The sequence below is a fragment of the Carica papaya genome, chromosome 8, assembly GCF_054855325.1.
Source record: "Carica papaya isolate Zhongbai chromosome 8, ASM5485532v1, whole genome shotgun sequence".
NCBI classification, from domain to species: Eukaryota; Viridiplantae; Streptophyta; class Magnoliopsida; order Brassicales; family Caricaceae; genus Carica; species Carica papaya.
In genome coordinates this window covers 8,642,766-8,669,687 of record NC_142316.1, presented here as the reverse complement: position 1 = coordinate 8,669,687, position 26,922 = coordinate 8,642,766, and the positions used below count along the sequence as shown (strand labels likewise).

Genomic DNA, 26,922 nt, shown 5'->3' with positions numbered 1-26,922 from the left:
TAAATTAAATGACGACTGACAAACGGATGATGCGATGTGACAGCAATGCAAAAAACAAAGGCATGCCACCTAAACAACAGTGGCACATCACCCAAGTGACAACGACACACCACTTAAGCTAAAGGCGCACGACACCCAAGCCGGACCTATAGCGCGCAGGACTTACACTGCGTAGGCCTAGTGCAAGGACAGGACGCTGGACCTACGCTGTGTAGGCCTACTGCAAGGAGGGCGTGCGCACAGAGTTGTACCCGTCTGCGCACAATGGGACACACGTGCAGACCAAGCCCCGCGCCCCGTGCGGACGGGACGTGCACACAGTGCGCATGTCCTGTGCTGGCCGCGCGTGGGGCATGCGATGCTCGCACGGGCAGGACCTTTCCCGCAGGCGTTTCTTGTGGGATTTTTGCAGTTTCTCCGTCTTTTTTTCCTAAAAATTTATTTTTTAAATAATAACGACAAAAATAAAATTTTTCTATGACAAAAATATAAATTTAAAAATTACTTAAATAAATTAAAAATATGAATTTAAAATACAAAATAAAATATTTATCGAAAAATTAAAATTACGAAATATCTAAAGAGTATAAGCGGTCTTAGGACTCGAATAAATAGGGGTTCACAATTACAAATTAAGCGCAAAGGTTTTCGAGGTGTTACATAATGCCTCTCCTTAATATCATTTCATAGGTGATGTGTTATCTCTATATAAAGGATATTGGCCTTGATATCAAGCAGAAATGCATTCTAAATCCACGTGATTATGGTATCGTGCATCTTATCCAATATTCCATTAAGGGCTCGGTCAGATTTATCGACTCATGTAGGGTTCTGTTTCTAAACTCTAGTTTGTTTTTAATTGATAGTGTGCGTTTCATGGATCTAGCCAATATGTAATAATTGTTGGCTTTGAGCAACTAAGAACTTGGAACTAGTCTTGGGCTTTCATTTATTCTGATATAATATGAATTATTAAATTCAAAGGGATCTAAAATCATCCTACTTGTTTGTAGAGTTTTGGTTACTAGTGGTCTAGTTCGAGTTTTCATTTTCTATCCCTAGCTACACTCTGATTCTATGTAATAAATTGATACTTAAATGTATAATCTCACTAGTAAGCAAGATTTATGAAGAAAACTAAAAGGAAAGATGAGAAAATATCTCAAATCTATTAGAGGGGAGTGAAGTAGGACCATCGTGTGAGAGAAAACCCTATTTAGGATTTTATAATCAGTCTAAAAAAATGAGAGTTCTAGAGAATACAATGTATTTATATCTTCAACAAAAATGGCACACTGTACACCATACTTGCTATATATCAGTATCCCTATGCGGGTTTGATAAAATATTGCATTGTAATCTCTATTGATTTGTGGGTTCAGGCACACAACCAGTTCCATTGGCCCAATATCCATTAACAAAAGAAGAGTAGAGTTTGGTGTTTTTTTTTTTTTTTAATGTGTAAGAAGGATATTGTGGATTGTTTCGTTGTATTTATTTATTAATTTTAGGATTTATTCTCATTTCTGCACATAAATATTTGATTAAATAATAAAACAAATTTACAGATTCATTCTTCTTGGTTCGTTTGTTAATTTTAGGGATCCATTTATTTCTTCACGTAAATCTTTTAGCTACCAGCTTCTCTCTCTCCCAATATTTGTATGTTTGAATATATATATTATTGGTTAAAGAAAAAAAGATTATAATACTACTTATTATAAACAAAAAGACTAAGCCGGATATTAATATACTGCAGCCACTAAAACCAAAAAAAATTAGTCAGTCACCGGGTTTTCTTTACGTCAAAATTATAATAATACACTTAAATTAAATAGATAATTTAAGAAACTAGTGAATTTTACTTTTTACTTGCTTTTTTTTTTTTTTTTAATAAAATTTAAATTCATAATATCTAAAATAAAATACTAATAGTTATCATGCTAATGATTTTAACAGCATATTTTAGTTGCTGACGTCGAATGGAAATAGTATTAAGTAACCAACTCAAACACCCCACTTGAGTTGATAAAACTTTTTTTTGGGAAGTGTGAAGGGTAAGATTTTCTTCTTATCTTATTTTAGTTACAAATAAATTTTTATGAATAAATTAAGACCACAAGTAAGTCATCTTATAGAAGAAGTTAACAAAAATATAAATTAACTTTGTCCAATTCCCAATTGGTAAAATTTTATTAGGATAAATAAAGTTTACTTTAGTAGGAAAATGTATTTTAAAGATTCTCTTGGAATATGATAAAAATAATGCACTCAATTGATGGAAAACTTGGGAAGTGAATATCATAAGCTTTTAGAACAATATATTTAAGAGAGTTTATGAGCATTTTATGTATAACCTTTGTCCTTTTCCATTTTATTTTTATTTTTAGTTAAACTCTATTGAATTTTTCTATGATATTTCATCAGTATTGCACATACTTATCATCTCTCTTCTTGTAAGGAAAAGGCAAATATCATATGAAACTCACTTCTATACGAGCAATATGAGATACCCTCTTGTTCCTTTCTATTTAAAACTAAGTAACTCATGGGAATATTATGAATTTGTTTAATTCTGTGCATAATTAGAAACTGAGTTCTGATCCTCAACTCCAAATGCAAGCTCAAATTACAAATTAGTTAATTCTAATTCTTTAGAAAATGTAACTCAGGATCATACTTTCTATCTCTGTCTTAAAAAATTTGATATCAAAGTACTTACTACTAATAGAATCAAGAATTATAGAGAGTAGAGCGTCTAAAAAATGATTGTGGTGACTTGCTACTTTTCAAATCATTATTATTGGATCCTGATACCAAAATCTGCAGAAATTATGCACTGACAGAATTAATCAGCACTTATTTCAACTTATTTTTAACTGTTGGGTTCTGCTTCAGTCTGTTATACACAAAAACTAAATATGGAAGAACTAAGTGGAGTACCATGATTACTCCATTATGATTAAATATCATACTACCAGGTGGGGGTTTTTTTGAGTCCTTTACTAACAAAGTTCATTGTAAAAGCAGCTCCCATTTCACTGATTATTTTGAAGATTAAAAGAGCAGAGCTGCTAACCATAGCTTCCTTGTGATCCACTGTGTACCACAACTTTTACATCTTTGAACGGACTCGGCTCAAGCTGGCTTCAATTGTTCCGTGTGGTTCATCTGTTGGTAAATATACATCATCTTCAAACTGCAAAAATTATGTGGATCAGCAATATAGGTCATTCCTTTTGTCCTTGTAACAAAATATGCAAAATGAAAGATCCATGGCATGGTCTTTCAAAAGAAGTTGTGCCTCATACTCCTAAACCATTCCCTTCCTCAGACGGAGTTTATTTCTTCTAGCTGAGCATGGTTCCTGTTTGGCACTAATTAACCCTACCTATATTACACCATTCGTAGCCAACTATGCTGGCTGCACTTATTTATTATCTAAAACTCTAGCCTGGTATGAAAATCAATAAAAATGTTCTGAAAGAATTAAATCCAAGGTCTTATAAACTTAAATGGTTTACTCACCTAATTTCCCTATTCCATATTTTCTACTTACGCCGGAGGAGAGGAGATGGGAGGAAGCAGAATGGATGGGCTAGGGGAAGGTGGTTTTCAAGAAATAATCCTGCCTCTTCCACCTCATTTTGTTTGAGCTAGGGCAAATGTTTTTGAAATCAAAGACACTATACTTTTTGAGAAGAATTTTTTTTAAAAAGAAGAACGAAGACACTATATTACCTCTTAAAAGTCCCTAATCAAATTCAGACATGAAAGAAAAAAAAAAACTGATTCACAATATCCTAGTTTGCCTCTTCTAATTTTTCATCCTGAAGTGCTTAGGTTCCTGTCCCTTTCCATGTCTCAAGTTGCAACCATTAACTTTCCACATGCATCAACAGATCAAGAGCACTACCTTGACAATAGTAGGATTATCCTTGCTTGATAGATTAACTGGCAAGAAATGTATATTAGGCATTTTAAGCTGGATTGATGAAATGTCAAGAAACCTGAGAACAATAAGATGATATTTTTTGAGATAAGAGAACAATGAGATAATATAGAATCAATATCCAGAAAGGTACCACGATCATCTAGAAAAAACTGAATGCTATAGTGAGAAACCTGTCCAGTACAGCTTTTGCCATGTCATATAGAGTACTTTGAACAGATGGGCTGTATACTCCCTCTTTTGGAGGGCCAAAAAAGGTTCCTGTCAAAACCTTTTTCACATCCGCATATCTCCCATTGAAGTAAAGAGGCTTGTGAGGAATGCTAGAGACAGAATCAAACGAATACCTGCAACCACAGATAGTTTGGTGTCCTCAAAATGTAGTATTGTACTAATTCATTACAAAAATAAGAAATTTTTTACCTCCAGGATGCTGTGACCTCCGTTGCCAACATCCTCTCTCGTGTTTCAGGAAGAGCTGTGTATTTGTCTCTAATAAACCCTTCAAACCCTGACTGTTCATTAACACAAGCTCCTAAGTAAATGTGATGATGTTTGGAGCTACCGAAAGAAATGTGCTTAAAGTTGTAGGGTCCTTTAAGTTAGTTAAAACAGAAATTGTTTAAAAATTTAAGTAGTCATGTATTTGAATAAAGTAGTAATTGCAAAAAATTAGTTGTATTTGGTAAAGAAATTAACAAAAAATTAGTTGTATTTGGTAAAGAAATTAACAAAAAATTATGTATTTATTAAAAATGTTTTGTAGCTTACATTATACAAGTATTCTTAATTTTGAGATAATATTATAAAGGTACTTAAGTAAACTGATTAAAAAAAAAAACCTCTCAGTTACGAATTAGGCAGTTCATTTTCTATCTTATTAAAATCTTTAAAAATCTAATAAGCATTGTTCTTTTTATATTACCATACGTAAACATTAGATAAAATGATTAAAGCTGATAATAAGTAGCAAGCAAATGGCACAAAACAACCTAATTTTATATTTGATTCAAACTTATTCTATTAATGTTCAATTTTAAGATTTTAGTAATTAATATGCAGAAAATAGTTATAATTTACAAATTGGTATATAATTGAATATATTTCACTCATATCTTTAATCCCATAAAGCCATGTATTCATATTCCAAATTGTCAAGGTAGTAATCACAAAAGCACCAAACTTGAATTGACATGAAATTGACTTTGAATTAGAATATTATTTTATTTAAATTTCTATGATATTTGTATTATATTCTCATTCTTATTGCATAGAATTGTAATTCGAATCAAACCCAGGCTGATATATAATCACATTGTCAATCATATCAGATATATTTGCAAATAGGCCACATGTGCTTTGTAATTACATATGAAGCACAAGTCTTCTTTGTTCCATGTTTCTTTCAATGTTCTTTTTCCTATTTCCCCCATTGAACAGATATTACCTGTTGGGTTCCAAATTTTAAAATTCTGAACTCTGGTCAGCTCCAAAATTTTCAAAATCAAAAAGAGATATAACAAGACAAAGAAATAAACTATGAATATAACAAGACGAAAAAACAAACAATGAAGTACCATGACCAACAAAAAAATTAAGGGTAAAGTACATACTCATCCCCTCAAATTCAAACTTTTTCTTTTTTTATGTGACAATTCAATCCCTAGTTTGATTTTTTCTTTATGTTACATAACATTTTTAATTTTTAAAGGATATTGCACGTTTTTAGACTTCTAAAATAAATCTAAGGCTAGACAATTGAAATTAATAAGAAAAAAAAATATATGTATATAGATATATATAAAACAAGAGCCTCAATGTTTTGATCTTTCATAAAATGATTTTTTTTAAAAAAAAACTAAACCACAAATATTGAATTGTCATAGAAAAAAACCACAAGGTTTGAATTTGAATAAATACAAATAACAAAGGGTGAAAGGTGGTTTTCCCATATTTAAATACAAGACCTAAAAGAGTCTAGGTACATGCATGATCCTAGCATCCATAAATCTCAAAGAATGTAGACATAGAAAGAAAACTAGCAGCCTACTTTATTTTCATTTTTATGCCATAGTATGCATTGAAATAAGTAGTAGTGCGCAAATAAGACCTCCAAAATATAACCTCTTGTATGCAATATTCTATTTATCGGCAAACAAAAATTACATGCATCAACAAAATTAATATTGTGAGAATTCCTTACTTTTCTTTATAATTTATGCACTAATTTTCATATTATTGAACTTTAATTTGGATGTTTCTGTCGAGTTTAGATTTTTCTATATTGCGCTTTTGGGTTTCAAATAAAAATAATAATATTTAATTGTATTTTAATAAATATACCAATATTTTTGTTGGGAACACAAGCAGAAAAATAAGAAGAAATTAATAAGAAATTAGCTAATTAGTAGATAGATGTATCTGTTGTGTTATGTGTGTTGTTTATGGGTTTATTAGATAGAGGTATGTACTGCATTATGTGTGCTGTTTTGTGGGTTTATAGGCTGTATTTTTATGAATCATCTTGCGTGTTAGTAGGAGAAAATTAGGAAGAAACAGGTGAAAATTTATGCTGTTCTGGAGAGTAACTTCCAGAATAACTGCTCTTTGTTTTGTGTATATGTATTATATAGTAGGATGTGTATAGGAGAAGGGAAAAAAGAGTGAGGCTAAGATAATATGGGTAGTTGAGTAGTTATAATAATTTTGGGAAATAACTCACAACATGATTGGTTATCTTTGTATTAAAATACCAAGCTGTCTTTATGGACAGATTATGGATGAAGAAAAATTTATCAAGTTTGGAGTACTTTTCTTATTCAAGAGATCATTAGTTCTCTCATAACGAACCCATACTATAAACAAAATCTCATAACTGGATTCATTGATAGGGACTGTGACAAACTGGCACCAAAGCCAATCGTTATGGGTGAATTACAGTTCATTTTTGAGAATCTTTTGAAGATATATAATGAACACTGGGAAAAGAACATGTCAAAGTTTGAATTTTTAGCGAGTCGATTAGAGGAGTAATCAACCCATCCTGTCCTGCGGGAGACCAGTGAAAGAAGCAGTCAAACCGATCACCCTCAACCATGCGACGCAAGACCCCCACAAATGCAGACCAGTCAAAAACCACCACACAATCTGCAAGACACCCAAAGGCGTGATCTGCACAACTCAGAACATCCATCTCGGTGTGCTCCACGCAATTGCACCTTGTGCGCACCCACAGCCTGGTGCAACGCGTGAGCATCCTTTCTGTCACGTTTTACAAAACTGAATTTTTTCAGGTTTGTTGGTCCAAAAGCTTAACAAATACCATGAGTTTGGGCAAAATATATGAACAGAGAACAGACCGGTTTAAGGTGTTATTGAAGTGTTTTTACTTTGCTGCGTCTGTTCCTGGATGTGCACCACAGCCACCACTAAATTTTAGTCTTGGATGTCCTCCAGAGCAGCATGCCACTGTAATGAAGAGGCTATTCCTTCAGGAGATTGATCATCAGCAAGTGCGAAGATTATGTTTTAATTGATGAAAAATTTGAACTGGATCACTGCTGTAAAAGGTTGTTCTGGTTAAAAGTGGAAGTGCACTTCGGCAATGGAGAAAATTCTGAAATTCCAGCATTGTAGAACCAGAAAGAGTAGCACAATAGCAGTGGCAGAAATTTGAACTTTATGACATGCGCCATCTTGAGGGGGGAAACTGATGTTAGGAACACAAGCGGAAAAATAAGAAGAAATTAGGTGAAAATAAGAAGAAATCAGGTACTTAGTAGATAGGTGCATCTGTTGTATTATGGGTGTTGTTTATGGGTTTATTAGATAGAGGCATGTACTGCATTCTGTGTGCTGTTTTTCCGGGTTAGATGTTGTATTTCTATGAAGCATTGTGAGTGTTAGTAGGGGAAAATTAGGGAGCAATAGGTGAGAAGTTAGGCTCTTCTAGAAAGTAACTTTCAGAATAACTACTCCTCTTTGTTTTATGTGTCTATATGCTATACTGGTGAAAAGTAGAATGTGTATAGGAGAAGGGAAGAAAAGGTAAGGCTAGGATAAGAAATGCGGGTAATTATGACTTAGTTACAATAATTCCGGAAAATAATTTCCAACATAACTGGTTCTCTTTGTATTAAAGGACCAAGCTGTCTTTGTCAGCAGACCATGAATGAAGAAAAATTTATCAACTTTTGATCAATTTTTTATCTTTTCTCAGTCAAGAGACTGTTGGATTCTCTCTTAATAACTTTATTAACAAAATCCCATAACTAGATCTGTCAGTAGGAACTGTAACAATTTTAAATCAAATGGAACAGATAAATTGAAATCGGTGGTCAGGCAGGGCATTCCACTGAATGTAGATGGATTCAATTTTTTTTATCCACCGAATTCAAGGATGCAAGAAATGCAATGGGGTGGGTATGGGGGAAATGTTCCACATCTCATAGCGTTCTTGTCATTCACATCCCAATTTAGTGCTCTTGTCATTCATCTCCTAATTTTTCCAGAGAAGAGATGGACCAGAACCTACTCTCACTCCGAATAAAGAATTATATATATGGGCGATGGTTTCCAAGATCTTCTATCAGAATATAGAGCATATTTTACTGTATTTTTTTAATAAAAAAGTGTGAATAAACAAAGCACCAAGGGGGTGTAACCCATATACAAAAGTATCACATATTTGTTAAGTAGTCTATTACGTACCCAAAATTGTCCACCCTATACAAGTCATATCCAAGAATTAACGATCCAAATAAATGCAACCACCTATCCCAAATCTTAAGCATATCATTTTCTTTCCCTTCAAAAGCCCTCCTGTACCTTTCTTTCCATATGATCCAAAAAACAGTCAATGGAATAAGCATATTATGCTTCCTATCTTTTCTCCTCAAACCCACCCAAGCCCACAACTCCTCCCTCACCGAACCCGCCACCACCCAGCTCAACCCCCCCAATCTGAAAATCATCGCCCACAGCTCCTGGACAGCAGAACAGCGAAGAAGCAGGTGGTTGCAGGACTCCTCCTCCTTCTTACACATAAAGCATCTGTTTGCCATCATCATGCCCCTTCTCATCAATTTGTCACAAGTCAAAATACAATTTCTGCATTCTTCCCAAGCAAAGAAAGAGATCTTAGGAGGGGACTGAGCTTTCCAAATCATTTTGGACAGAAAAGTCCCATGGCTGCTGTCATTCTCCCCCAAAATATGCTCATAATAGGATTTCACAGTAAATAGTCCCATTTTTTTTAAGCTTCCAGATCAGTTTGTCATTACAGTCGCTCATCTGGGTCCTGGACAGCAAAAGCAGAAGGTCTTCAAACTCCTCCACCTCCCAATCATTAAGATTTCTGGATAACACCACATTCCAACCACCCTCACCCCCCGCCCCCTTGCAAACTTCTTCCACTTTGATGTTTTTATTACTCGCCACTTCAAAGATTTTAGGAAAATGATCCTTGAGACAGCCCCCTTCATTCCACTCATCCAACCAGAACTGGATATTATTATTGCCATGCCAAGCTTCCATTTAATGGAATTACTCCAGGTCTGGCAACCCTCACTAATCTTCTTCCATAGACTCATGCCGTAAGGACCTCTAATTCCATGGCAACCACCTCTCCCACTCCAAGAACCCTCATCTCGCCTCCACAACCCTCTTCCATAACCTGTCCTCCTCCGTAAGGTATCTCCACAACCACTTCCCATGTAAAGCCATGTTCATCTCAATAGAAGATTTAATACCCAAAACACAGCACACCAAAGGCTTTTTGACCTCCTTCCAATTCACAAGATGAATTCTTCTCCTATCATCCTCATCTCCAAAGAAAACGGCATTGGATTCTTTCTAATTTTTTGACAATTGAGACCGGAATTGTAAGGGCCAATAAGTAATAGATAGGAATATTAGAGAGAGTTCTCTTCACGAGGGCGAGCCTACCACCTTTAGATAAAACATTCCTCTTCCATGTGGCTAGCCTTCTCTCAAACATTTCAACAAACCGGATCCCAACTACCTTTCTCTTTAGCAGCTTTACACCCAAGCAGATCAGCAAAGACATTTGCATCCTCCTCCCTCCCAAAGCATACTAAATCAGACTTTTCCATATTAATATTAAGTCCCAATACCAACTGAAAACATTGCAGCACAGCTCTTAAGTTCTGCACCATCTCCACATTCGGTTGGCACAAAATAATCGTGTCATCCACAGAAAATAAATGGGAAACTTCCACCTGCTGCAAATTTTTACCCACCCACACACCTCTAAAGAGCTCGTACTCCTTAGCCCTCTCCAATATCCTATTAAGAACTTCCATTACAAAAATAAATAGAAGTGGTGAGAGGGGTTCCCCTTGTCTACGCCCACGGGTAGCATTGAAAAGATCATATTTTACTGTATAGTATTCTCTTACGAATTTTCTTAGATAGGTCTCCTTCTACGTAGTCACTTTCCTCCTTAGTCCTTTTGGATGGACCTATATGTACTTTATGCCCAAGACCTACGTAGATTTCTGTCCAACATGTACAAAAGACAATATTTTTTGGATAAAAGCACCTAAGCAGATAATTCTTATAGTCAACTAAACTGGAATATTATACAAATATTCACAGGTTTATTGACACACACCAAAAAGAAAAAAAAAATTATAGTTCTGTGCAATCCTATTTCATGCAATCTAGTTTTTTAAAAAATACCTCAAAAATGATTCACACTATAGGACATGCATAAATGGGGAAGTCTACCTGGGTTGTCTTCAACAAAGTTAATCCTTCAATGCCTGAAGTTAACTGCAGAACAAGTGACTTCTGTACTATTGCCTCCACAACATGCCTCTCAGATCCAAGTCTAAAACCTAAATTGAAAGACATTGGAAAAGAGTCAATTAAGTGCAATCTGTATGTAGGAAAAGAGGCAAACTAGCACAATCTATTCATAACTAGCCAAACCAATGTACAAAAAAAATGGCTGTGGATAGCATGCCATTAAACTGAAAACACATGAAAATTTTGACAGTTTTACTAGCAGACAGTATATTTGTTAAATATTTGAAACATTAAAAGCTTTGAACATAGATTGGAGGAACTAAGACTCCTCTTTGAAAACCTTTACAAGGTTTCTAAATGATGTAGGGCCCTGTGGAAATATTGTTGTTGTTCCAGATCTCTACTGTAAACTGAAAAATGGATTATGCACAGTACTGTACAAGTTACTCATTGGAGCAAACAAACCACTGAAAGAACTGTGACAACACAATGATGCCATGGACATCTCTCTTCTTCAATAAAAAGGGGCAACTTTACTTGGAATAAGATATCACTTTGGAAAAAGATATCGAGAACTGCAGTAGCTTTCCTATAGATGTCTTGAAAATGGGTCCGCAACAAATATAGTTTGAGCCCAAAAAGAAGAAGCTCTTTTTGCAAAGGAGAGAATGTCTCAAAAACTGTAGTTTTCAAGGAAACAAGCAGAACTGCTGGAGTGAAGAAGCTTACAAGCTCACCCAAAACCAACAGATAACATGGAATAAGAAGGAAAATAATAGTTGAACATTGCTTATTCCAGTCATTAGTTAGTAATCCTATTGAAAATATTCATGTAAAAAATGAGGTCAAGAATTGAATAATTAACTGAGTAACATAAGAAATAAAGATCTTACCAAACAACTAGAGAAAAACTTAACCAATTTTGAGCAATTACACTCATTTTACTCTTTCTAACTTTATAAAAGTGAGGAAAAGGATAAATCTATTTGGAGAAACATGGTTCTTTTTGGGTTTTGAGTCCACCTTATGCAGCACATGGGCCTGATATAAGATGAGGATAAATTTCAACCATTTACAGGCAATAACCTTCTGAAACCCCAAACCTCCTTTGTGGAAGAAAGAGAAGGAGGTAACCCAACTAATGTCCTTTAGTCTTGGAGAAATGGAGATAGCGCAAATAAAGTTGCAAATATTATTAGTTAATGCTTAAGGCATAATTGAAGTTCCAAAATGCATCTCAAGCAGAATTTAACCTCTAGCAGTTTCCAATTAGAAAACTAATATAAATACCAAAGGCAAGGAAGAGAAAGAGATCAAAAAATGAGCAAATATAAGTAAAAACGAAAGAATAAGCAATTGGGATAACTTCAGAAAAATAACAGTGGCATGGTTTCGCTAATGAAAGTATTGAATATGACACTAATATTCTTGAATAATGTCCGTGTATAATGCAACAAATGAACCTTAGGCTTCTCCAAATATTTTTGCCACTTACAACACCGTGTCAATCACCAAGTATACTCCCTTTTTTCAGCAAGGAAACAATTTTCAATTCTGTTACCATTTCTCCCAATTATATATTTACGCATGACTCATCCTTTACAGTCTTGTCTAAAAGTTTTTGAAAAACAAAATCATGCATATTGCTCACCCCTGTCAAGAAAACAAGTAAACAGAGACTCAATCACTAATTAATCCTTTTCAGATATTGAAAAAACTAACCATGATTATGAGGTTGCCTGTCAACAGTGACACGTACCCACGGCTTTTCCACTATCTTTATTATGGCAGTAGTAACCTGGGAGGTAAAAGACAATGCCGATAACTCAAACGATACAGTTCTCTATTTTCATGGAACATGATGCATGATAAGTTACATATATTTCAGTACTTTATACTCCGGTTATTAAGTGAATCTAAGAACTCATCAAAACTCTAGCGAGATCTACGTAGCAGTTTGTTAAGATTCCAGTGCACTTGTGATTAAAGTTTAAGCTATATAAAGTAAACTTAAAACAATCCACAGGTTAATTTAGTAGTCATCCAAAGATGTTTAATAGCTGATGCAGTATAAGAAGTAAGGACATGTCAAATAACATGTGCGTCAAAGATTGTGGATGATCTATTCTTGACCTTCATCAAAATTAGTAAGAAATTTCAATTCTTCGTGTTAGGTGAACTTAAGAATCTGAAAACCCGTCATCTGAATTAAAGTATTTTAACTTGAACGACCGAATTTTCTTTGACGTTCAAATAACCTTTATGATGTCAAAATCTGATTATGATGAAGAAAAAAAAAAACAACCTCATTATGATAAAGCCAGAAGCTGATTTCATTGATAATGAAAGTCAATGGTCATTTTGATGTCATAGTTGGTAATCAAATAAATCCTTAAATCTCACAATGAAATCACAACCATTAAAATAAGTCTAACAGAAACTTAGAAAAAAAGAACACTTCTACAGCGCGATGAATATCATTAACAGTATTATGCTATAGTAACATAACCAGTACTGTTACGGTTTCTTCCCTTTTTCTTTTCCTTTCATTCAGTTCTGAAATAGATACTAGTAAAATGAAGGACATAATTATTTTTTCAGGTAATAAAGTACGACCATGTGCTTAAAATCCATAGAGATCTAGGAGTGTCTTCTTCAAGACACTTGACGCCCTTCCTCTGTTCTTATCTGAATCTCTATATTCTAAAAATGGGTGCAAACCAGATTATAGCCCTTACAAAGAGCTTTTTTTTCTTTAAATTTTTACTCTCACATTCAAGGAGGCAAAAATTGTCTCAAAAGCACTACAGAATTTCCCCTAAAATTATGAATCAACCCGAAGTGTAACAACCGTTTCTGTGCCTGTCATCAATCATATATATGACTCACATCAACAGGGAAGCATTTTACTGTTCTCCATGTACTCCAGAACAGTAAAATAATGAACCACGAATTATTTTCGTAAGACCGTACGACATACAAGAAAGTTACCTCACCTGGTAAGAAGGATAAAATGGACAACAACATAAGAACAAAATGATGAAACAAAAAAATTATAACCAAACATATACTACATCCATGCTGAGATCTAACCGACACTGTTCTCCATGTACTTCAGAACAGTAAAATAATGAACCATGAATTATTTTCGTAAGACCGTACGACATACAAGAAAGTTACCTCACCTGGTAAGAAGGATAAGATGGACAACAACATAAGAACAAAATGATGAAACAAAAAAATTATAACCAAACATATACTACATCCATGCTGAGATCTAACCGACACATACTTCCTATTCCAAAGAATTGAAGAAACCAACATACACATAGAAAGGAAGTAGTATAGCTCTACGATCAACTCTGAAATTTATAAGAAAACATAAGAAAGAAAACAACGTATAATTTTTACCTGCTGGTAAGACGATGTGAAGTGTTTGCCAAGTAGAATAGCAAAGTCCTCTACAGAAAGTTGTTCTGAACATTCCTTGGCTTTCGCATATACCTATATTACATCTCACCATGAATACGACTCAATCAGACTATAAGATTTTAATTTAATACGTACAAGACCAAATTAATACAGAGAGAGAGAGAGAGAGAGAGAAAAAAAGAACCGTTGATCGGATACCACCAGAGTTTATATACACATCACCAAGCTAATAAAATAGGGGGTAACCATTAACACAAACTAATTAATTAAATCCGTTTGCACCGATTTTCCGATCGCACAGGGAAAAACTCATTAATTTCAGGAAAGACTGACTCCGAAATCGTCGATTAAAGTGACGATGTGTCATTAGATTATTCCTTTTGCTATACTTTCTCAGTCTTCATAGTTCAAATTAACCGAAATATAGAAAAGAAAAAACAGAGAGAGAGAGAGAGAGAGAGAATAATACATACAGTGTTTTTCATAGTATCGGTGGCAACTATGTCGGAGTTGTCTCCACGAACATAAGCATTGAGGCAGTGAGAGAGCAAAGTGATGTTAACGTTCCACTCGACCATGAAATGGCACCCATCTCGACCTCTCCAGACCCTAGCCACTCTGACTCTGGATTTGCCATGACTTTGCTCCAAATTGAGGTTAGCTACTTGCGCCATCATGCTCTCCACTCCACTACTCAAGGTTTTTCTATGTGTTGGTTCTAGATCTCTTGGCGTTTCTCTGTTTGCATGAAGTTGGATTTTCTGCAAAAGCTCAAGTGGAGGTCCAAGATGCGAATGGAGAGGAATATATAAATAATATGTAAGCTGTAAGCTGAAGCTCCTTCCATGGTGGTGATGACTTGTTTTATGTTATGTTATGTTTTTTTTTTTTAGTGATTGATATTATTATTATTATTTTATTTCTTTTTCAAAAAGTTTCAAATGAATTAAAAATTATAAAACATAAAATAATTTTTTTTAATTGCAAGGAAACTTTTCGATCAGTTTTGCTGTCTTAAATTAATTTTTTAATTAATGAATACTCTTTTTTACATTATTTTAATATATTTCCTTATTAATTTAATTCATAAAATATTTGATAGTAATGAGAATAATATTTGATTGAGAGGAGAATAAAAAGAATATGCTACCACAAGAACATTTTAAAAAAATGGTAATTCTACTTTTTCTTCTGGTAAGTACACTTAAAAAATTAGAAATTTAGATTGCGAGATGATTAATTTAGTGGAGCAAAAGTTGTTGGTTGTTAAGAAAATTATGTTTTCATAAGTATATTGTTAATTGGAAGTTTAGAAACTTACCTATATCATTAGACTTCATTATTGGGTATATGTATGTATTTATTAGTGGAAGAATAAGGGTTTACTTTAGATTAGTTACTCACAGTCTTGTTGTATCATTCAAATTATATGATCTCGTGAAAATACAATCTTATTCTTAAGATTTGATATTTGAAATTAGTGTAGTTTGGTGCAGCAGCTTTCATGCATAAATAATATATTATAAACTTTTTACTTTGGTGAGTTAGTGTAGCTTATGATAGTGTAGAAAGCTATGTAAGATACCTTCATTGTTATACTACTGCATGTAGTAAGATCTTTTTTTTAGTGTCAACAAAAGATATTCATGATAATTAATTTGAAATATATATATATATATATATATATATACACATTTTAAACAGCTTTTTCTTCCTCTTTTTCCTTTTTTTATTCCTCAAGTCATGCTCCTTCCAATTAAATCTCTCTCCCTATCACTTTTAAACATCTAAAATCTCAACAAATAAAAAGTTATTAGGAAACCTTCTCCCTTTATCTTCTCCAACGCAACATTCCCTAAATAACTAAATCATAACTTTTTTTTTTTTTTTTTTTTTTTTTTTTTTCGTGCATTTCATATAATGTGTTGGATCAAAATTAACATCTCTAATAAAATTATTTACTTTCTATAATCATTTATCTCATTTAAATCTACTTATTGTTAATTATCTTCTCCAAATCTTATATATTTTTATATGAAAACTCACTTTTTTATGTGTAATGTTTAATAACTGATGGTAAAATAAAATTTTTTACGTAATATGAGAAGTTTATATGTATTCTACTCTTTTAAAGTTTTAAACTTAATAAGGAATTAGTTTGTGTTCCAAAACGGATTATGTCCAATGAAGTTCCATTTTTCAGTTGTAATTTTATCTCTCTTTGTAATATAATAAAAATTGAAAGTTTTGGTAATCAATTAACCCGAAGTTTTAATCTCAATTTTTTTAAAAAAAAAAAAATTTTAGATATTACTTTATTTCTATTAACTATAATTTCTATTATACTTTTACATAAATTCTTATTTCGTCTCATAATGTATTTCACTTTATTTATGAACTGTTAAAAAAATTTGAATAAAGTGATTTGAACTCACTAATTGAAGAGCAAGAAAAGAGAAAGAGAGATTAAAAAGTTTCGTCGGAAATTATTTGTCTTTTGAAATTGGAATAGTGATTATAAAGTAATTATAGAATTAACATTTACATTTGTTTGCTCTTTGGGTAGCTGTTGATGAAGAAGTGTAAAAATTTTAAATGTAATGTTTTGCAAAAGTTTTCCATTAAAGGAGCTACAATTCTATAGCTATTGATGTGCAAGCTTAATTAGAGGCTGAAATTGTTTGATAAGGAAGGCTCAGAGAAAGCAGGAAAGAAAGCTCTGTTTATGAGATCAAAGGTATAATAAAGGTCACATATAGAGTTTTGAATATGAATAGATAAATATTTCTTTAGATTTGGTTTCTCACTTTTGCTTTAAGTTTTTTTTTTTTTTTTTTTTTTTTTTTCCAAACTCTTTTGGAGTGAAAAAATTCATCTATTTTAAATATTAAAATTAAAAAAAAAAATTCTAAAGTAAATGTTTCGTTTCAAGTTAGTATTCGGTTAAATTTAACACAATATAAGCAAGCAACAAAACCTATTGAAAAATAACAGTATACACCTGGCTTTTCTTCAACACGTACAAACGCACATGCATACATATATTATGATGACGTATGTATATGTATGTATATAAAGAAGCAGCCTCCCAGTAGCCCATTAATATGTATATGTATATAAAACTTGTCTCCTCCTGTCGTCTTCTTTCTTCATTCCCTACTTTATATACATGGCATTATAATTATTTGAAATATTTCGAGTCAATGTTAATTTCGAACTAACCCATTTTCTTGAACTCTGGTTGGATGCTTCTGACTACTGTCTTCAAGCAAATTATAGAAATATGCTCAACCAAAACAAGAAATAGATTATTTCAAATTGCAACTAATAAAAATTCTTGAGCCTTTTTTAAGGTAATTGTGGAAACCTTATATGTTGAAACAAAAAAAGTCTAATGCATTCAGAAAGAAAGAGAACAATAATCAGCCAAAGAACCTGAAGAGAAAAGTTATTTATTATAATTTAAATAAAATAAATACCTATTTATTCTTATGCTAACTTCTTTAATATTTAAATACCTATTTATTCTTATGTTAACTAACAATGTATATAATAATGAACCCTTCATTTTTGCTCTAACTTTCATTTCTTTTTCTTCCGTATACAAAACTATTGCTGTTAAAAGAAAATTTAAATTTCAGCTTATTTACAAAATTTGTACTATTTTTTAAAAATAAATCCTAGAATGAATGAATATATATATATATATTTACAAAATATATATATAATAAGAACATATTTTCCTAAATAGATCTACCATATTTAAATTTCTCTGGTAACAACAATATTAAAGCCGAACAAGTCAATGTCGTTTCTCCCAACTGCATTTTTGTTCTTATATAAACTAAACTCTTCTTCAACAAATGCATTTTTGTCCTGCGAGCATTTATATTTGGAACTGAAAATTCTCTACAAAGGGAAACTATCCTCACTATATATCTGGTTTCCAATATGTACTTGAGTAATATCATTATTTACTGTAGGTAATACAACAAACAGAAGCACTCCAGAAAAAAGCATATAACACCTCACCAGTTATTTCTACATTGTGCATGGTGTGAATTAACAACATACATTTTCTTTTCTCCATGTTAACACCAGCTGAAAGACGTAAAGGGAAAAGACAATAATCTCAGGCAACCACCATCACCCATGTAAACAACTTCTGAGAAATCAACCCGCTAAACAATGAAGGAGGAGTGCCCGCACCATCAGATAAGAATTAAATAAATGTAACCCACCTTAATCTGAGAGACTGGAGATCCAGCTAAAATTATCTCTTGGGTTCATTCACATTCTTTCCTTCAAAAAATTCACCCAACATCCGCTCTAGATCCTCAGCACTGTATCTGATGTACTTCTGTGGGTTCTTCCCATTCTCCACTAGAGGTCTGTAACACCAAAAATTGCAAGGATACAATTACAATAATGTCCGAATTAATGGAACCTCTATAACGTGAAAAATTGACGTTAGATTAATTCAGCTTCAGTATATTTTGTTTGTATATATGCTGTAGCACTTGCAAGAATGTGGTAAACTTTGTGTTACTAAAATAACATGCATACGGACATGTTTCACAATATTGTTGATAGACAAAACCTTTCCCGAGACACCCTGTCCTAGAACTAAACATCTAAAGACAACAGACTTGCCCTTTAAAACCTAGGAGCATAAGTACACACCTTTCCACAAACAAACGCGCAGAGACAAACACAGTAAAACCTCAATAACTTAGCTTTTGGAATGATGTGTTGGAATGTCCACCACAGGATTGTGTATCTCAATCAACATACACAAGTTAAAGAGAAATTAAACCAAACTTTTTTTTTATAGTAGGCACAAAGAGAGAGAAATATACCCAAAACGCTTTACAAATGATCTGTAAGCAGGCAATAAAACTTCTGCAACTGCAAGCCTTAGGGACTCCCGCAATTCCGTGTCCGGAACAGTCCACTGAGATTGCTTTTGGTGAAACTCTTCAAATTGCATATTGAATGTCTTGAACCTGAAAACAACGAGAATTCCACCAAGGTAAAAACAGCTTGCCAAATTAGGGTTCATGTGTTTGGGTCTGTACAAAACATGCACATGATTCGTGAAGGATCATGTTAATCTACCTTTCTTTGATCAAAGCTCTTGAAACCCCGCTACTATTTCCTCCATCACCACCTACTGTACTGCCACCCCCAGATGATGTCAGCCCTTGGATAGATAGACATTGAAGAATCTATCAGGAAAAAACAAGCAGCATATTATAAGGTCAATATTCCAATTGCATACTGTTAGTATTGCACATAAACCTCAAAGCATGAAAACAGAGTTTTCGTTAACTCTACCAAACTGGCTTTTTCCTTTTCTTTTTTTTTTTTGGAGGTGAAATAAATTGATTCTTTTATCACTATAACAATCAAGCTGACTTTGTAAAGAATGATTGAATATGTAAATTTATTGAATATTATAATCATATATATATATAGTTTTCTTAAAATAGAAAAGAAAATAAACCATTAATTACATTAATCACATAGGGTATATTTTATCTTATCACCCTTTCACCTAATTACATATGATACACTTTCTTTAACAACTCTTCTTTAAATTGGGGAATAGATATTATACATCTTCAGCTAGCCAATGATAGTTTAGAATATTGATTACTCAGTTTTTAGTCAATGCATCTACAAGCTGTGAACTGGTTGGCATGTATAGCATACATATTAAACCACTATCTTTTCTTTGATAAAATATTTTTCAATCTCAATATATTTGACAGGCTCCTAAGAAGAACGTAAACACTTTTAGGTAATGCAGCACTAATGCGAGCAAAGAAAAAAAAAAGAATTTCTTTAAAGGGAGAATCAACAAAGAGGGCAGATCTCGTCCTGAACCATGTGATATCTTAAGGAAGAGAAAATCAAATTTCATTCCTTAAATAACTAAATCCCACGGTTTAGGAAAGATATGGACGACTTCTTTGCTCCTTTAGTGGCCAGTTTTAATTAACCATATTTACTTCCCTTGATTCCTTCACAGTTAATTAAAATATTCTCATTTAAAAAGAGAATATCCTATTTAACCTATTCTAGTCAAAGTCTTCTCAATTTTTATTATTTTCTCATTCAAAACAATATTTAATTTGCTTATAATTTTTACAATTAATTTATAAGATTTATTTTCTTATAATGCACATGACCTAATCTATAAATAAGTCTTCAATTCCTATTTGTACTCATTCAAATTTGAGAATAATAAAATTATGAAATTTTAGTTTTCAACTAGTAAAGTTTTCTTCAACCTTTTTTTTGAGTGGGAATTGATTCAACTTAAGAAGGTAACTACTTGTAGCGTTTTATCAATCATTTTTGAATTGATTTTACTTATCAAGCTTCCATCTTGTGGCATTTAATCAATCTAAATCATCATCTCAAGTACCTTGGTGTCACGTGTTGAATATAGATCAAGTAGGGAGAGTTTGTTGAAAGTTTAAAGATTCTGAACACTAAAATATGTGGGGTTTTTAATCAAATTAGTTGATTTTGGATTCCGTAACAAGCATTCTATAGGCTACTTGTAAGTACACTTCTTTATGACTGTATGTCAACTAACTTATAATACTTATTGCACAAACAATGTCTGAATTTTTTTTTTTTTTTTGTGACATATATTAATCTCATAACTATTCTCTATACATCTCCTTATCAATTGATATATCCTATTCTACCAGTCCCAGCTTACGATTGGGATCAATAGAGTAATAACTAGTTTGCATACTAGCTTGCATACATCTTTTAACAGGTCATGAATGTATTTCTGCAAGGAGACAAAGATCTTGGATTCTGAGCAGCTGATTTCAATTTCAAGGAAGTACTTCAACTTATCCAACTCCTTGATTTCAAACTCTCTTGGCAGGCATCGCTTGAGTATTAATTTTTCTTTTTTATCATGTCATGTTACAATAATGTCATCAATGTAGACTTGGAAGCTGTAACTCCTCCAGCCTCTGAGTGCTTGATAAACAGAGTATTGTCTTCCTAAGTCTGCTTATATCCCAAACCCATAATCATCCATATGAATTTGTCAATCAGGTGATTGCTTAAGTTCATGGAGTACCTTCTTCAGTTTACAAATTTTATTTGGTCATGTCCCTCTGTCAAATCCTAATAGAATCTCCATATAGATTTCTTCTTATAAATTTCAATGCAAGAAGCATTTTTCTCATCATATTGTTGTTTGACAATCAAAATGAGCAGTAACAAATTGCACTATGTTTATCTTAACTATTGGTGCAAACATCTCTTGATAATTTATTCCATAGATCTCAGTAAGCCGTTTACCACTATTTTGCTTTATACTTCTGGATTGTCCCATATGCCTTCTATTTACTTTGAACACCCACTTGCAACCCATGGATTTCCTTCCTTTGGCATGTCCACCACTTCCATGCCTAGTTCTTCTATAATGACTGTATTTCAATATTCATGATATTTCTTCATTTCTCACAGGATAATGTTTCAAATATAGTTTTAGGGATAGACTCAGTATTCAAATTTGTAAAAATTTTTATGAGAATATAAATATTTATCAAATGACACAAATTATGAGATATAACAATAGGGACGTTAAGTGCATTCCCTTATTCATTTACAAATTGCAATACGTATTATTATTATCAGATTGTATAGAATTTTCAAGGCTTACCTTAGTCTCAAAACTTGTGTCGGATGCTTGAACTTTTTTTTGTTTAGAAGTCAGATTTTTCTTCTTTGTATATATGAGTGATCCTGGAATTAAGTGTATCTTGAGTGGGTGAGTTTTTGGTGCTTTCTGTAGGTTTTCTGGTGGTGATGGGGATGGTATTTGAGTATATAGTAAGAGTGGTAGAGTAAAGTCAGTAAATAACTTGGTATCTTTATTTTCAAATATAAACTTCCCTTCAAGATAAGGTTGGAAAAAATATGAATCTTTTTTAACAAAAATGATATCTATAAACACAAAGAACTTTTGAGTTGGTGGATGGTTATATCTACACCATTTTTTAGAAGAATAGTATTCCACAAACACACTTTAAGACACTGGGATAAAGTTTCCTTATTGACGCTAATGAATGTAAACAAAGCTTATACATCCAAATATTTGTGAAACCAAAGAATTTGTGACACTTACTTATGGGTAAAATCTAAAAGGGGCTTCTAGAAGACTTTTGAACTCTAGGGTACTCAAGGATAAGCAATTAATAATATATGTGGTTCTAGAATAGAAAGATTCTAGTGGTCGCAAAAAAATGATCATTCTTATATTTTGTCACTCCATTTTCTTGTGGAAAGTGGACGCATGATGACTCGTGAATGATCTCTTTTTGGTGGAAAAAGATAAGATTGTGAGGTTGCAGAAGTCTTTTGCATTTTCAATGCGGAATTGTTTTATCATATTACAACATTGGAGCATTATGTGGCTACTATCTTATTTAAATTTGAGTAAGAAAAGTTACGTTTCTTGTAGATTTTTGAGAAAAAATATATTCTTTTTTATTTCTTATACACTTTATGTTATTATACCTAAAATAAATATAGAGAATTCCTAGTTATAGATAAAAAAATTATTATTCTAATAAAATTCTAATTAATTACATCATCTCAATTAATTAAGCAACAAAATATTCTACTCAACATTCTCCATTAAATTGATGCATAAAATATCATACATGTCCAACTTGCAGAAAGTTCTTAAGAAATTTGTTGTGAAGTCCTTTAGTAAAGATATCTGTCACCTGATCGCTAGAAGACACATGATATAAACACAAGGAGCTATCAACTACATTTTTTTTTATGAAATGTCAATCAATCTCAATATACTTTGTCCAGTCATGTTGAACTAGATTATAAATAATGCCAATGGTTGCTTTATTGTCACAAAACAAGGATAAACTCCCTTTTTTAAATAGTTTTAATTCTCTCATTAGTTTTTGCAACTATAATAATTCATATAATTCTTGAGCCATTACTCTATATTCTGCTTTAGTACTGTAGCAGACAACTACACTCTGCTTCTTACTTTTTCATGTAATCAAGTTGCCTCCTACCAATGTGCAGTAACCAATCGTTGGTTTTCTATCATTCGGAGATCCAGCCCAATTGGTATCTGTAAATACTTCTATTTTAGTACTGTAGCAGACAACTACACTCTGCTTCTTACTTTTTCATGTAATCAAGTTGCCTCCTACCAATGTGCAGTAACTAATCGTTGGTTTTCTATCATTCGGAGATCCAGCCCAATTGGTATCTGTAAATACTTCTATTTTAAGGTGACCGTTTTTTCAGAAGAGCAGACTTTCTCTTGGTGCAGATTTCAGGTATGTGAAAGATGACATATAAATAAATCTCGTGAGGATTATGCATGTACTGACTCACCAGGCTAATTGCATAAGCGATATCACGTCTAATATGTGAGAGATAGATGAGTCTTCCAACTAATCTCTAATATCTTCCCAAGTTAACTAATGTACTACTACCCGTTTATAATTTGTGATTGTTTTTAATGGAAGATTATGTCGGCTTGCAGCCATTATACCAGTCTTTTCTAATAAGTTTAGGATATACTTTTTTTGAGAAATGAAAATCTCTTTATTAGATTTAGCAACTTTAATTCCCAAGAAGTACTACAATTTTTCTAAATCTTTTATTTTAAACTCTTGAACAAAAAGTTCTTTCAATCGAACCATCTCCTTTGTATCTTCTTCAATCACCGCAGTATCATCTATATAAACAATAAAAATGATGACTTTACCCTCATAATGTTGATAAACAGGTTATGATCAACATTGTTTTGTTAATATTTAAAAAAGATCATAACTCTTCTAAACCATTCAAATCATGTTCTTGGAGATTATTTCAATCAGTATAAAGCATTTTTTAATTTGCAAACTTTCTTTTGTGTTCTTTCATCTTTAAATCCAAGAGGGATTTCCATATATACCTCTTCATCTAAGTGTCCATTGAAGAAAATATTTTTGACATCAAACTTGTAGAAAGTAAAAAAAATCAATTCAATTTTTATTTTTTATTGTTATTAGCCTAGTGGAAGTAATCACAAAGTTGGTGAGATATAACCGATTTTGTTATTCCTTCTTCTCATAAAGTTATTAAAATTTTGTTAGGTTTTTTGTTAGAATTTGGTTGTATTTTTCCTATAAATTGACACCTTATGGTGATGAAAATAATAAACAGAAGTAGAATTTCCATTATCTAAAACTTCATAGTATCAGAGCATATTTGATCCAAGAGAATCATGCCTACTGTGCCGAAGTCACAAATGGCCACAAGTAAGCTTCCGTCTTCTCCACCCGAGATCTCTTCGGGTTCCTATCATCACACACCCATCAACAACGGTGTGGGTGAAATGCCTTCGTCCTTTATCACATGACACAAACTAAACGGCACCAATTACCTTCAATGGTCATCGTTCGTTCTGCTGTTCATCCGAGGTAAGGGGCACGACAAGTATCTCACTGGTGAACTCATAACTCCTCCCCGACTAACCTGAATGCTCGTACACGGAAGATAAAAAACAGCATGATCATGTCGTGCCTCATAACTTCAATGACTCCAGAAATCGAAGAGAATTTCCTTCTCTATGATACCGCGCATGAAATTTGGGAAACGGCTCAGGAATTCTACTCCAACAAGGAGAACATCTCTGCCATCCTTGAGATAGAATTGACTCTTCACAATTTTCGGCAATGTGAGTTAACCGTAACCCAATATTATAATGGTTTAACCCGCAGCTGGCAGCAATTGGATATCTTCGAAGAGTATTGATAGAACTGTCCCGAAGATGCAAAAATCATCAAATCGATTGTTGAACAAAAGCGAGTCTTCAAATTTATGTTGGGATTGAACAAAAACCGCAATGAGGTTCGGAGACGTGTGCTGAGTATCAAGTCACTGTCGAGTCTTCATGAGGCCTTCTATGAGATTCGACAAGAAGAAAGCCGAAGGAAGGTCATTTTGGGAGACGCCGAACGCACCGACTAGGCCAAAAATTCCTCTACGCTCACAACTCGAGCACTGGATGCTCATACAAAGAAGATGAGACCTTAGTGTGACCAATTTAGGAAGCTCGAGAACACACGCGAAAAGTGTTGCAAGCTTCATGGCAAGCCAAGTGATTAGAAGCCCTTCAAGCCAGAAAACTCAAACAAGCACCAGGGAAATCATGTGACTGCTGAAGAAATTCCACCTGCTGTTGTGGAGAGCAGTTCCTTTAGTCCTGAACAGCTGGAAGCTCTCCGGCGCATGCTGTCCCAAAAAAGTTACCCGGTCAGTGCTTCAGTGGTACACAAAAATATTTTTTTTGGTTTGTCTGCTTACTCAGAAAAAGGGCAGGTTTGGATTGTAGACTGAGGAGCATCTGATCATATGACTGGAGATGCCTCAATATTTCAAAAATACAACAAGTGTAAAGAAGATTATTCAATCAGAATTGTTGATGGATCCCTCTCAAAAGTGGCAGAAATAGATTTTGTAAATTTGTCTCCAAATTTGACTCTTTGCTCAATCTTTTATGTTCCAAATCTGGATTGTAATTTGTTATCAGTAAGCAAGCTAAGTGAATATTTAAATTGTGCTGCCAAGTTTGTCTCTAACATGTGTGAATTTCAAGACTTAGACACGGGGAGAATGATTGGCAATGCTAGAATGAGCTTAGGACTATCCCTGCTTCAAATCAATGCTTCTAGAAGAAAAATTCACAATGCAGTATGTGCAAACTCTGTTTCTGCAAATAATGACTATGATATTATGTTGTGGCACTATAGATTAGGACATCCAAATTTCGTGTATTTGAAAAAGTTGTTCCCTTTACTATTTGAAAAAAAAGATCTCATTTCATTTCAGTGTGAAATTTGTTAATTTTGTAAACATGTTCGAAGTTCACTTCCTAGTCTGCTATACAAACCCTTAAAATCATTTGCATTAATTCATGGCGATGTATGAGGACCTTCTAAGGTCACCAACATCACCGGAAATAGGTGATTTATATCCTTTATTGATGATCATATAAGAATTACCGAGTGTTTGTTATGAAAAAAAAAAAATCTGAAGTTGGACCTCTCTTTAAAAAATTCCATACAATGATCCAAACACAATTCCATGCTACCATCCAAGTATTGAAATTTGACAATGCTTGTGAATACTTTGAAGCCACCGTTGAAAAATATTTTAATGAACATGGTATTATTCACAAAAACTAGTGTACATAGCCCACAACAAAACGGCATAGCCAAGAGGAAAAAAGACACATTCTTAAGATAGCTAGATCAATCATGTTCATCACTCACGTACCAAAATTTCTTTGGGGAGAGGCTGTTCTCACTGCTACTTGATAAACAGGATGCCCTTCCGTGTCCTAAAGTTCCAATCGCCTTACACTATTCTTTCACCAACCTTTTCTGAATCTCATATCTTAAACACATTACCACTCAAAGTCTTTGGTTGTTCAGTACATGTTCATAGTCACACTCATCTCCGTGGGAAACTTAACCCAAGAGCCTTTAAATGCATCTTTGTTGAGTACTCTACTAATCAGAAAGGATACAAATGTCTAGTTCCAGAAACCCGTCGATTTTATAACACAATAGATGTTATATTTTTTGAAAACTAGCCATTTTCTCCCACAATTGATATTCAAGGGGAAACATTTACTCAGAAATATTAGTAGCGGAATGTAAGCATACCTCCTCTATATCCACAGAGTCACCCTCTACCAGATA

General features: G+C 33.2%; 2 protein-coding genes and 1 long non-coding RNA gene across 4 annotated transcripts in view; all 3 read right to left on the bottom strand.

The window, feature by feature from the left end:
• Nucleotides 1-2,757: 2,757 nt before the first annotated feature.
• On the bottom strand, nt 2,758-15,011 carry LOC110814496 (uricase / urate oxidase / nodulin 35). Its single transcript, XM_022041970.2, has 8 exons — nt 14,629-15,011; nt 14,135-14,227; nt 12,446-12,521; nt 10,703-10,812; nt 4,376-4,467; nt 4,126-4,299; nt 3,917-4,010; nt 2,758-3,199 (listed from the first exon to the last, which is right to left on the bottom strand). The coding sequence occupies exons 1-8, from the start codon at nt 14,830-14,832 to the stop codon at nt 3,116-3,118; spliced, it is 927 nt and encodes a 308-aa protein (XP_021897662.1). The 5' UTR covers nt 14,833-15,011; the 3' UTR covers nt 2,758-3,115.
• Nucleotides 5,235-10,696, bottom strand: LOC148240470 (uncharacterized). Of its 2 annotated transcripts, none has more exons than XR_015813854.1 (2): nt 7,312-10,696; nt 5,235-7,231 (listed from the first exon to the last, which is right to left on the bottom strand). It is a non-coding gene; the product is annotated as an uncharacterized LOC148240470 (long non-coding RNA). The 2 variants fall into 2 exon arrangements; XR_015813853.1 differs by having other exon boundaries at nt 5,235-7,213.
• Nucleotides 15,012-18,060: 3,049 nt separating the features above from the next.
• LOC110814493 (exocyst complex component EXO70A1-like) overlaps nt 18,061-26,922 on the bottom strand; it is a 45,198-nt gene continuing 36,336 nt past the window's right edge. Inside the window, exons 10-12 of the mRNA XM_088209568.1 lie at nt 19,274-19,383; nt 19,015-19,161; nt 18,061-18,546 (exon numbers count right to left, since the gene is read on the bottom strand). Coding sequence (XP_088065694.1) covers nt 18,429-18,546; nt 19,015-19,161; nt 19,274-19,383 — 375 coding nt within the window. The 3' untranslated portion in view covers nt 18,061-18,428. The remainder of the gene's footprint in view (nt 18,547-19,014; nt 19,162-19,273; nt 19,384-26,922) is intronic.